Raw genomic sequence first — 12,947 nt, 5'->3', positions numbered from 1 at the left:
CTCCTACCCAAGATCCACAAACCTACCTGTCCAGGTAGACCCATTATCTCAGCTTACTACCACCCCACCGTACTCATTTCTGCATACCTTGACACTGTTTTATCCCCCCCTTCTTCAATCTCTTCGCACCTATGTTCGTGACACTTCTCACGCTCTGAATTTTTCAATGACTTTAAGTTCCCTGGCTCCCACCGCTTTATTTGCTCCACGGATGTCCAGTCCCTACCAGGAAGGTCTCAAAGCTCTCCGCTTCTTTCTGGATTCCAAACCTAAACAGTTCCCCTCTGCCACCACTCTCCTCCGTCTACCGGAATTAGTCCTTACTCTTACTAATTTCTCCTTTAGCTCCTCCCACTTCCTCCAAACTAAAGCTGTACCCATGGGCAGCGGTATGGATCCCAGGTATGCGTGTCTTTTCGTAGGCTTTATACTGGTATCTGTCCCCTACTTCTCCTTCGCTACATCCACGACTGCATCGGCATTGCTTCCTGCACGCATGCTGAGATCGTTGACTTCATTAAATTTGCCTCCAACTTTCACCCTACCCTCAAGATTACCTGGTCCATTTCTGACACCTCCCTCCCCTTTCTTGATCCTTCTGTCTCTATCTCTGGAGACAGCTTATCTACTGATGTCTACGATAAGCCTACGACTCTCACAGCTACCTGGACTATTCCTCTTCCCACCCCGTCTCTTGCAAAAATGCCATCCCCTTTTCGCAATTCCTCCGTCTCACCGCATCTGCTCTCAGGATGAGGCTTTTTATTCCAGGACGAAGGAGATGTCTTCCTTTTTAAAAGAAAGAGGCTTCCCCTCCTACGCGACTCCGTTGTCCATTCGTCACCCCACCCCCATCCCTTCCCACTGATCACCCTCCAGGCGCGTATCCTAGTATGCGGAACACGTGTTACATATGCCCTTAGACTTCCTTCCTCACCAACATTCAATGCCCCAAACAGACCTTCCAGGTGAGGCGACACTTGACCTGTGAGTCGGCTGGTGTGATACACTGCGTCCGGTGCTCCCGATGCTGCCTTCTGTATATTGGCGAGACCCGACGCAGGCTGGGAGACTGTTTCGCAGAACACCTACGCTCTTTTCGCCAGAGAAAGCAGGATCTGCCACTGCCCACACATTTTAATTCCATGTCCCATTCCCATTCTGATATGTCTATCCAGTTGGTTCCGATTAGTAACAGTATCTTCTCGATTACCATCTCTACAGGCAGAGCTGTGTGCTTAGCCTCCCCTGCTCTACTCACTTTACGCTTGTGAATCTATGGTTAAGCACAGTTTCAATGCATTATTCAAATTTGCTGATGATACCACTGTCGTAGGCCGAATCAAAGCTGGAGACAAATATGCAGACATGACAGAGATTGAAAATCTAGCTAAGCGGTGCCATATTAACAGACTCTTACAAAATACGATCAAGATTAAGGAGCTGAATATTGACTTTAGGGCGAGTAATCCAAGGGTCAGTGATCTTGTCATCATCGGAGAATCAGAGGAGGAAACGATCAGCAATATTACTTTGCTCAGTGTTATTACTTCGGAAGACCTGTTCTGGTCCGAGCACGTAATTGCAATTATGAAGAAAGCACGGAAGCGCTTCTACGTCTTTTGGATTTCTCGAAGATTCGGCATTACATCTGCAAATTCGGCGAACTTTTCTATAGATGTGCAGTGGAGCGTATATTGACTCGTTGCGTCGCAGCCGGGTATGGAAATACAAACTGCTGTGAGCGGAAGATCACTTAAAAAGTAATGGATATGGCCCAGCGTACCGCGGGTAAAGCACGCTCCTCCAAAACACACATCTCTACGAAGAGCTGTCGCAGGAAAGCTGCATCAATCATCAGTGACGCCGCTCATCAATGACTTGCGTTCTTCTCCCTGCTGCTATCAAGAAGAATGTACAGGACCCTTAGGATTCACACCACCAGCTTGAGGAACAGTTATTACCCTTCAGCCATCAGGCTCTTGAACCTAAAGGGAGAACTTCACTCAACTTCGCTTGCCGGAACATTGAAACATCCCACAAAATCTAGACTAAATTTCAAGGATTCTTCATCTCAGATTCTGGATAGTTATTGCTCATTTATGCATTACTAGTCTTATATCTTTCTTTTGTATTTGGAATTTATTACTATTTGCACCTAATTGAGGGCCCACATTGGCGTGGTCTTTCATAAAACCTATTACGATTATTTTTGTATTGCGAATTCGTTGAGTATGTCCGCGATAAAATGTATCTTAGGGTTGGATATGGTGACATATACGTACTTCAACAATAAACTTACTTCGAACTTTTAACTTTCAATTGTGCCCATCATGCCTGAATATCTGCAAAAATATGACTCGCGCGGCAAAACAGGAAGATTGAAGAGGAGTTATGCTTGGTCGTAGTACACACGTGTCAAACCAAGATGAGTGTGACTAGATATTGTGTTTGCACCACCATCGGCGGACCTCCCTGTCGAAATACTCTTGCACCAATTGTGTGCATTTGTCAGCTGGTTGAATAGGAAAACAAAACACTCACCCACGACTGTTATCTCTATTCTTTCGCTTTCTCCTGAGAATATTCTTCTACCGGACACCGTGCACACGTATAGACAACTGTATGTTCCCGATGCATCACCTCCATTTGTGATGGTGAACGTCGCGCTCTTTCGCTGTGTTGGCGCTTGCTGTACTGGGTGTCGGTTTTTGACCAGGTGAAAGGTGCCATCGGAACATGTAGAACCAGTTATCCAACAGGTTAACTTGACCGATTCATCTGACAGGTAGACTTTATCCGATCGGTCACTTTTTATTTCAGGTCTCGCTGGCCGAGCTGGAAGAAAGGAAATTTAATTGATTCAGACTGTACTCAAGCGTATGGAATCAAAATTCTCACTAACTCCGTGCAAAACCCCTCGGTGCAATTTCTCATTCCTGATTCGCATCATATAACAACGCCCCACCCCCGTCTGAAGTTGTATATGTAGAAGAGACTTTCGTAGGGACAATAAGTGACGGTTGTCTGTATGATTGAACGAAAGATCTACTCGAAAGTTCTGCTAAGTTAAAAGCTGGAACTCCAGGATAATGGCCTACACGGTTGTTACTAGTGCCGCGTGTTACTAGGCCAGAAACAGGAATACTATACAGTTGAACACGTGGCTAAGGATTTGTTCAGGAAGGAAGGCGCCCGATGTTTTGATCACTGGCCACTCTTCCAGCGAAGGTGGATCCTGTACAGTAAAGTCAGTTTGCAACTGAGTTGGAATGGGAGTAATATCCCAACAGGAAGCTTTGTTCGTGACACAAGGATCCGAGCGTGGGGTCATTGTAGAGAAGAAAGAGAATGCGAACCAGAGGGCCAGAAGAGTTAGAAGAGTTGTTGTAGAGATAGATGTTTTCAGACCTCAGACAAAGTCGTGAACAAAATGCTGAGCATGATGTCAGTAAAATCCTGAGCTGCGTAAACACAATGCCAAAGCAAAAGGTATGATTAAAAAGACAGTTGAATTCAGGGCAGAGATCAACACCAGAATTATGATTGTATACCCATCAGTGCGAACTGTCTGCAGGCAGGGCAGGACTGGTAGCTCAGTATTCCGGTTTTCCGTTGCTTTAGATACACCATAGCGGGTGGGATTAAAGCTGGTGTTACTAGTCAGAGAAAACGTCACAGCAATGCTGTCAAGACCGACTGCAGAACTTGTTGAATGATACTTTATGGGTGGAACTGCGAAACATCTCACGAAATCAAGCAATCTCTTCACGTCCACTCTACATCGGCCATTCAAAGTTCAAAAGCCTTCAATGTTTATTCTTTTAAACTCCAGTGAATAGGGACCAGAATCTCAATGGGTGCATATAAATTAACAATTTCATTTGCTGAATCTTTCTTCTGACGCGACTGAAATGTCTCCAATACCCACATATCCTTTCTCATATTTGCCCTCCAATATTTGATGACTCCACTGTAGCAAATATCGCGTCTACATCAAATCTACCAGATAGATTATAGGGGTTAAATACTACGGATCAGAATAAAAATCGGATTTACTGTGTCATGTGATGCAGGAAAGCAAAGATCACGTGAACAGAATCACTAAGCAGAATATTTCGGATGGCAATTGTGAACATTGTATTTAAATTCAGATTATGTGTGAGATTTAATAGGACTAAAGAGTAATTCAGCTAATGAATTGCAATAGCAGTCTGTGTTTCTGTACAATTAGACATATGATTCGACATTTTTTTTTGGACAGCCAGAGAGTGGTGGTCGATCATTGCCTCTCTAACTTGAGGCCTCTGACCAGTGGCGAGCAGCATGCGTCGGTGCAGGGTACGTTGTTATCATTTATATCAACGATCTGGATGATGCGAGGTGAACGAGATCAGAAATGTTGCGGATGTCACCGAGATTGGTAGTGTAGTGGTCAACGAGAAGAACTATCTTAACAAGCAACGGTAAATGGGCCAGCTTGAAAACGGGCTGAAAATGTTAGACGGAATTTTCTGCTGAAAATAGCAAGTGATGCAGTTCGATAGGTTTTACACAGTGAACGGGAGGTAACTGAAGATTGCGATGGAAGGAACAATATGGGAATAAAGGTCCATAATTCACTGAAAGCAGTGTTACAGCTTGAAAGCGTAGGACATGATGTTATTGACACATTGGCTTTCGTAAGTCAAAACACTGAGTACTTCAGATAGGATATTATATGGAAGGCGTTTTACACATTGGTGAAGCTGTCATAAGGGGGCGTTAGGAGCGGATCCAAATGCAAGACACAGACAGTGAAGTACTAGGAACAGAACTATGTTTGTCAAGAAAGCAACGGAAGAAACGACACTGGACATTGACACAGGCCCTGAACGAGACTAGGATTCAGAGCCTAGTCTAGGAACTCGGAACTCCGGAACCAGAGCTTGGACGACGAACCGGAACTTCGGTCTTGGTTGGGACTCGGAACCTGGGTCTTGACTCGGAACCGGATCCCGGGTATTGGCTAGGACTCGGGACTAGGATCTTGGCAAAGGGCCGGGCGTGGTTACAGGACTGGATGTGGAACTCCTGCACAAGACGAGGTACATGGACAGGACGAGAACAGAAAGCCGTGCCTTGGTCTGGATGAGGTACTTGGACGTGGCTTGGACAGGATGAGAGACTCCTGGACAGGACGAAGGAACGCCAGCAGAGAATGATGTAACTCCAGCAAAGGTTGAGGTAACTCCAGCACCGGGCTGGGCGAGTTACTCCTGTGGCTGGGCGAGGAATCTCCAGCAGAGTACGAAGAATCTCCAGCACAGGACGAGTAATCTCCAGCACCGGGATGGCCGAGGTACTGCTGGGCTGGGCGAGGAATCTCCAGAACAGGGCGAGGAATCTCCAGCACTAGGCTGGACTAGGAACCTCCAGCACCAGGCTGGGCGAGGTACTCCTGGGCTGTGCGAGGAATCTACTGGGCTGTGCGAGGAATCTCCAGCACAGGACGTGGCTCTTGATCTATGTCTGGCTCGGCTCCAGAGCCGCAAACGCTGCGCATACGTTAACTCTTTCATCTGCTGAACCTTTCTCATGAAACGCCATTTGGAATAGTCTCCAAGCCGAGCTCATCCTTTCTCGTATTTGCCCTCCAGTCCTAGTCTCCCGCAGGATAGGAAAGATCGTGTCCATATCTAACTTATCAGGACGCGCCTGTGATTATAAGGGGTAAATATTATTGATCATAAAGAGAAAATACGATCTAGTGTAGCTTGTGATGCTGGAAAGCAAAGATCACGATGACAGAAACACCGAAGTAGAAAATTGCAGTTGGCAATTAACGCAGATATTTATGAATATTGTCTTTAAATTCCGAGCATGATGCAGATTTAATATTAAGAGTCAATAAAGTAATGCAGATCATGAATAACGATAGCAGCATTTTTTTATAATTCTCCGGACAAACCAGGACATTAGCTCAAAGTGACAGTGCCAGACAATATAGAGAAGGCTTGACCCAAAAGCAGAGTAGGGGAGATGGTGTGGCAACAAATGAAGTCAGGAGTAATAGACAAGGCACCAAGTGGAGCAAAACAGGAGAGAACAGAAACTAACACAATAGGCAGCAGGGTAAAGTTTAGGGAGGAAAAGTGAAGACGAGAAAAACCGTTTGAAACTGGATGGTACATGAGTGAAGAAAGACTTTGTGAGATAAGGGATTAATGAGGCTGCAGGTGATGAGCCTGGAACAAGAGGCTGGTGTATCTTATTGGCTGGGTGGAGACTCGGCGCGACTGCATTTGCAGGCTGGGGATGCGAGCACAAGCAGACTTTATAGATCTGGAATGGAAGTGATATAAAGAGCCCGTGGAAATCTTTATCAGTCTTGGGTTCCGCATGCTTACGATCAAACTTGGGAGCTGAACTACCAGCATTTCCTACGAGAAGACCTCTCCCATAACAATGAAAGCAAGGAGAAAGCAGCGTCGGTTAAGACGTGAAACAGTCTTTGACAACTGCATACATATTCTAATATGCGCCTCAATTTGCCCACCGGAGCAACAGCTGCCATGTCACTGGTTCTTAACGCAACAGAGGATCATCTCGACAGGGTATGCGCTACTACTCGGCACTCAACATCATCAACCGCACGACGCTAATCAATAAATTTCAAGACCTTGACCTCAATATCTCATTGTGCAATTGCATCCTCGATTTCCACACTTGGAGATCCCGGTTTGTTCTGATTGGTAACAGTATCTTCTCGATCACCATCCACACAGGTACAGCTGTGTGCTTAGCCTCCCCTGTTCTACTCACTTCATGCTTGTGAATGTATGGATAAGCACAATTTCAATGCAACATCCACGTTTGCTGATGATACCACCGTAGTAGGCCGAATCAAAGCTGGTGACAAATACGCATACAGGACAGAGATTGAAAATCTGGCTAACGGGTGCCATAGTAACAGACTCTTACAAAATATGATCAAGATTAAGGAGCTGAACATTGACTTTAGGACGGGTAATCCAAGTGTCAATGATCTAGTACTCATCAGACAATCAGAGGTGTAAACGATCGGCAACGTTACATTGCTCAGTGTCATTACGTCGGAAGACCTGTTCTGGTCCGAGCACGTAATTTTAATTATGAGGAAAGCACGGCAGCGACTCTATGTCTTTTGGATTTTGCGAAAATTCGGCATTACATCTGCAACTTCGACGAACTTCTATAGATGTTTACTGGAGCGTATATTGACTCGTTGCATCGCAGCCTGGTATAGAAACACAAACTACCTTGAGCGTAAGATCACTTAAAAAGTACTGGATATGGCCCATTCTATCACGGGGAAATTACTCTCCTCCAATACACACATCTCCATGAAGAGCGGTCGCAGGACAGTAGCATCAATCATCAGTGACTTACTTTCTTCTCGCTGCTGCTATCAGGAAGAATGTACAAGACCCTTATGATTCACAGCACCAGCTTCAGGAACAGTTATTACCCTTCAGCCATCAGGCTCTTGAACCTAAAGGGAGAACTGCATCCAACTCCGCTTGCCCGGACATTGAAATATCCCACAATTTCTAGACTGACTTTCAAGGACTCTTCATCACAGGTTATCGATATTTATTGCTTATTTGTGTATTACTAATCTTATTTCTTTCCTTTTGCATTTGAAATTTGTTACTATTTGCACCTATTTGAGTGCAAATTGGCGTGGTCTTCTATAAAACCTATTACGGTAATTTTTGTACTGCGAATTCGTTGAGTATGCCCGCAAAAAATGTATCACAGGGTTGGATATGGTGACATATACGTACTTCAACAATAAACTTACTTCCAACTTTCAACTTTCAATTGTGCCCATCATATCTGAATATCTGCAAAAATATGACTCGCTCGGCAAAACCGGAAGATTGAAGAGGCGGTATGCTTGGTCGTAGTACACACGTGTGGAACAAAGATGAGTGTGACTAGATATTGTGTTTGCACTACCATAGGCGGACCTCCCTGTCGAAATACTCTTGCTCCAATTGTGTGCATTTGTCAGCTGCTTGAATAGGAAAACAACACACTCACCCACCACTGTTATCTCTATGTTGTCGCTTTCTTCTGAGAATATTCTTCTACCGGACACCGTGCACATGTATGAACAACTGTATGTTCCCGATGCATCACCTCCATTTGCCATGGTGAACGTCGCTCTCTTTCGCTGTGTTGGCTCTTGCTGTACTGGTTGTCCGTTCTGGTACAGGTGAAAGGTGCCATCGGAACATGCCGAACCAGTTATACAGCAGGCTAACTCGACCAATTCATCTGACAAGTAGACTTTATCCCATCTGTCACTTTTTATTCGTGGTCTCTCTGGTCGAGCTGGAAGGAAGGAAATTTATTTGATTTCAGACTGTACTCAAGCGTATGGAATCAAAATTCTCAGTAACTCAGTGCAAAACCCATTCTGTGCAACAACCTATTTCTCATTCTTAATTCCCATCGTATAACACCGTACCCACCCCCGTGAATTTGTATGTGTAGAAGAGCCTTTCGTAGAGACAATAAGTGACGGTTGTCTGTATGATTGAACGAAAGATCGACTAGAAAGCTCTGCTAAGTTAAAGAGCAGGAACTCCAGGGTAATATCTTACACGGTTGCTACTAGTGCCACGTGTTACTAGGCCAGAAATAGGAAGATTATACAGTTGAACATGTGGCTAAGGATTTGTCAGGAAGGAAGGCGCCAGATGTTTGGATCATTGGCCACTCTTCCACCGAAGGTGGATCCTGTACAGTAAAAACAGTTTGCAACTGAACTGGAAGGGGACTAATATCCCAACAGGAAGCTTTGCTCGTGCTGCAAGGATCCGAGGGTGGGATCCATCTAGAGAAGCAAGAAGATGGATACCAGAGGACCAGAAGAACTCGTAGAGTTGTTGGAGAGATAGATGCTGTTAGATCTCAGACGAATTCAGAAATCAAACTGTTGAGCATGATGCCAGTAAAATCCAGAGCTGCGTAAGCGTTAAGCCAAAGCAAGACGTATGGTTGAAAAGACAGTTGAATTCAGGGCATAGGTCAACACCTGGAATTATGATAGTATACCCATCAGTGCGATCTGGCTGTAGGAGGAGCAGGGCTGACAGCTCAGTATTGCGATTGTCCTTTCCTCCAGACACACCATAGCGGGTGGGCTTAAAGGAGGAGAGCTGGAGGTTCTAGTCAGAGAAAATGTCACAGCAATGCTGTCAGGGCAGACTTCAGAACTTGTTAAATGATAATTCATGGGTGGAACTGCGAAACATCCCACTAAATTAAACAATCTCTTCACGTCCACATTGCGTCGGCCATTCAAAGTTCAAAAGCTTTCAATGAGACCCCCGGTTATTCTTTTAAACTTCAGTGAATGGGCACCAGAATTTCAATGGGGGCATATAATATTCAACATTTCATTTGCTGAATCTCTCTTGTGACGCGACTGAAATGTCTCCAATTCCCACACATCCTTTCTCATATTTGCCCTCTAGTATTCGATGTCTCCACTGTAGCAAACATGGTGTCTACATCCACTCTACCAGAATGTGCTTCTGATTATAGGGGTTAAATACTACGGAACAGAATAAAAATCGGAGTCAGTGTCTCATGTGATGCAGTAAAGAAAAGATCACGTGGACAGAAACACCGAAGCAGAACATTTCGGATTGCAATTATGAACATTGGTTTTAAATTCAGAGTATGTGCGAGATTTAATAGGACTACGCTATAAAGGAGTAATTCACCTAATGAGCAGCGATAGCAGTTTGTGTTTCTGTACAGTTAGACGTATGATTAGACATTCGTTTTGTTGGACAGCCAGAGAGTGATAGTGAATCATTGCCTCTCTGACTGGAGGCCTGTGACTAGTGGCGTGCAGCATTCGTCGGTGCTGGGTACGTTGTTATCACATATATCAACGATCTGGATGATACGAGGTGAACTAGATCAGCAATGTTGCGGATGACACCGAGATTGGTAGTGTAGTGGTCAACGAGAAGGACTAACATATCATGCAACGGTATCTGGACTAGCTAGAAAAATGGACTACAAATGTGAGACGGAATTTTGTGCCGAAAACTGCACGTGATGCAGTTCGATAGGTTTTACACAGTGAACGGGAGGTAACCGAGGAATGCGATGGAAGGAACATCATGAGAATACAGGTCCATAATTCACTGAAAGCAGCGTTACAGCTTAAAAGCGTAGGACATGATGATATTGGCACATTGGCTTTCATAATTAAAAAGACTGAGTACTTGAGATAGGATATTATATGGAAGTCGTTTTGGACATTGGTGAATCTGTCACAAAGCGGCGCTGGGAGCTGTCCCAAATGCAAGACACAGACACTGAAATACTAGGAACAGGACTAGGTTTGTCGAGAAAGCAGGGGAAGAAACGATGCTGGACATTGCAACAGGCCCTGAACGAGAGTAGGAGACAGGGCCTGGTCCAGGAACTGGGAACTCCGGAACCAGAGCCTGGACAACGACCCGGAAATTCGGTCTTGGTTGGGACTCGAAACCTGGGTCTTAACTCGGAACCGGATCCCGTGTATTGGCTAGGACTCGGCACTAGGATTTTGGCAAGGGCAGGACGTGGTTAGGGGACTGAACTTGGAACTCCTGCACAGGACGAGGCACTCGGACAGAACAAGATCACAAAGCCGTGGCTTGAACTGGACGAGGTAATTGGACATGGCTTGGACAGGACGACGTACTTGAACGTGGCTCGGACAGGACGAGAGACTCCTGGACAGGACGAGGGAACACCAGCACAGGATGAGGGAACACCAGCACAGGATGAGGGAACTCCAGCATAGGACGAGTGAACAGCAGCATCGGGCTGGGCGCGGGATCTCCAGCACAGGACGAGGAATTTCCAGCAGCAGGCTGGGTGAGGTACTCCTGCACTGTGCGAGGAATCCCCTGGGCTGGGCGAGGTAAGTCCAGCACAGTACGGGTCTCTTGATCTAGTTTTGGTTCGGCTTTTGGACTCGGCTTGGTTAGGCTCTTGAGTACGGAGCGGACTCCTCCTTGGAGCGCAGGACCAGGAACCTTTCTAGGACGCAGGGCCGGAACCATTTCTAGTACTCAGGGCCAGGGCTCTGTCTCGGACACAAGGCCAGGATGATTGCCGAGGACACTTGCCGAGGTAAACTGCCGAGGGACTCCTATTCTGGACGAAGGACACCTGAACAGGACGAGACCACGAGTCTTGACTTGGACAGGACTGGAACAAGGCGCCTGGAACTTGGAACATGGGAACACAGAACACCGAGCCGGTACCCCTCATTGGGAACAGGACAGAGGACCGAGACTCTTTTTTGACACGGACACTAACCACGGGGACACAAAGAGATAGTTCCAAACTAAACGATAGATAGTTCCTTATCTTGGCGTGGCAAGGCTCCGGTCCCACTCCGGCGGTTGCATTTGAGGGGGATGCAGGCGAGGCTTCAGAAGGAAGGGGAAGGGAACAGTACAGCGAATAATCCCTGGCTTGCCGAGGTACTTATGTGCCAGCCCGAAATGAGAAACAGGTGTCTAAATTAAGGCACCCAACAGTACAAAGGAGAAAACAGGAAATACCGGAACAAGGATCGAAGTACCGGACCGTGAACCGGAATGCGGACCATGACAGAAGTTTAATTTGGAGTTGTTGTGCAAGAAAGCAAGAAACCCAAAACAATACATTATAAAAGACCGTCAAAGCCCATGTGTGCAGAGAGAAGGAAATAAATCATGCAAACAATAATGCAAGAAATAGCTGCGACATGCAACTATTTTGGTAAACCTAGACATAAGAACATAAGCCATAGGAGCAAACTGAGATCATTCCACCTGTAAGGTACGCTCCACCATTCCATCCTGGCTGATTTATTATCCTTCTTAACCCTGTAATCCTTGTATTCCACACGCTACCTTTGACTGCCATACTAATAAAGAACCTATTGTTTCCATTAAAATATAGCCAAAGACGGTCTCCAGAGCCAACTGTGGAAATGAATACCACATCCATCACCCTCTAGAAGAAGAAATTCCTACTCATCTCTGTTCAAAATGACCATCCTTCGACCCGAGGCTGTGTCCTCTGTTCCAAGACTCTCACACTATGGAGAACATCATCTCTACATCCAGTCTACGCAGACCTTTCAAAGTCCAAACTCTTTTAATGAGACTGCATAACCTTTATTTTTTTACGCACCAGCGAGTAGCGTCCAGAGCCGCAAACGCTGCGTATACGTTAACCCTTTCACCTGCTGAATCTTTCTCTTGAAACGCCATTGGATCGTCTCCAATCCCAGCTCACCCTTTCTCATATTTGGCCTCCATTCCTAGACTCCCCCACTAGAGGAAAGACCGTCTCCATATCAAATCTATCAGAACGTCCCTCTGATTATATGGGGTAAATACTTTCGTTCATACAGAAAATATACAATTTAGTGTGGCTTGGGATGCTGGAAAACGACGATCACGATGACAGAAACACCGAAGCAGAAAATTGCCGTTGGCAATTAACGCAGATATTAATGAATATTCGGTTTAAATTCCGAGCATATGGGAGTTTTAATATGAATAGCCTACAAAGGGGTAATGCAGCTCACGAATAGCGATAGCAGCTTTTTTATAATTCTCCGGGCAAACCAGGACATTAGCTCAAAGTAACACTATCAGAAAATATAGAGAGGGCTTGACCCAAAAGCAGAATAGGGGAGACGGTTTGGCAACAAATGAAATTAGTAGTAATAGACAAGGCACGAATGGGAACAAGACAGGAGAGAACAGAAACTAAACACAACAGGCAGCAGGGTAAGCTTTAGGGAGGAAGAGAGAAGACGAGAAAAACCGTCTTGAAGCTGGATGGTATATGAGTGAAGAAGAACTTCGGGAGATAAGGGATTAATTAGGCTGCAGGTGATGAGCCTG

At 45.5% G+C, this 12,947-nt stretch overlaps 1 protein-coding gene and 1 pseudogene across 3 annotated transcripts in view; both read right to left on the bottom strand.

The window, feature by feature from the left end:
• LOC140189847 (histone H2AX-like) overlaps window positions 1-12,947 on the bottom strand; it is an 836,563-nt pseudogene that overhangs the window by 153,519 nt on the left and 670,097 nt on the right.
• The window catches only part of LOC140189845 (immunoglobulin superfamily member 1-like), a 73,797-nt gene that overhangs the window by 46,172 nt on the left and 14,678 nt on the right, over window positions 1-12,947 (bottom strand). For 2 of the 3 annotated variants that reach the window (XM_072246151.1, XM_072246152.1), the window contains 2 exons: window positions 8,068-8,361; window positions 2,545-2,838 (listed from right to left, as the gene is read on the bottom strand). In XM_072246151.1, the coding sequence (XP_072102252.1) occupies window positions 2,545-2,838; window positions 8,068-8,361 (588 nt within the window). The remainder of the gene's footprint in view (window positions 1-2,544; window positions 2,839-8,067; window positions 8,362-12,947) is intronic. The other variant, XM_072246153.1, reaches the window with a different exon arrangement.

Source organism: Mobula birostris, chromosome 29 (assembly GCF_030028105.1).
Source record: "Mobula birostris isolate sMobBir1 chromosome 29, sMobBir1.hap1, whole genome shotgun sequence".
In the NCBI taxonomy this organism is placed as follows: domain Eukaryota; kingdom Metazoa; phylum Chordata; class Chondrichthyes; order Myliobatiformes; family Myliobatidae; genus Mobula; species Mobula birostris.
The sequence above is the reverse complement of the archived record's forward strand: the minus strand, read 5'-3'. Positions and strand labels throughout refer to the sequence as shown.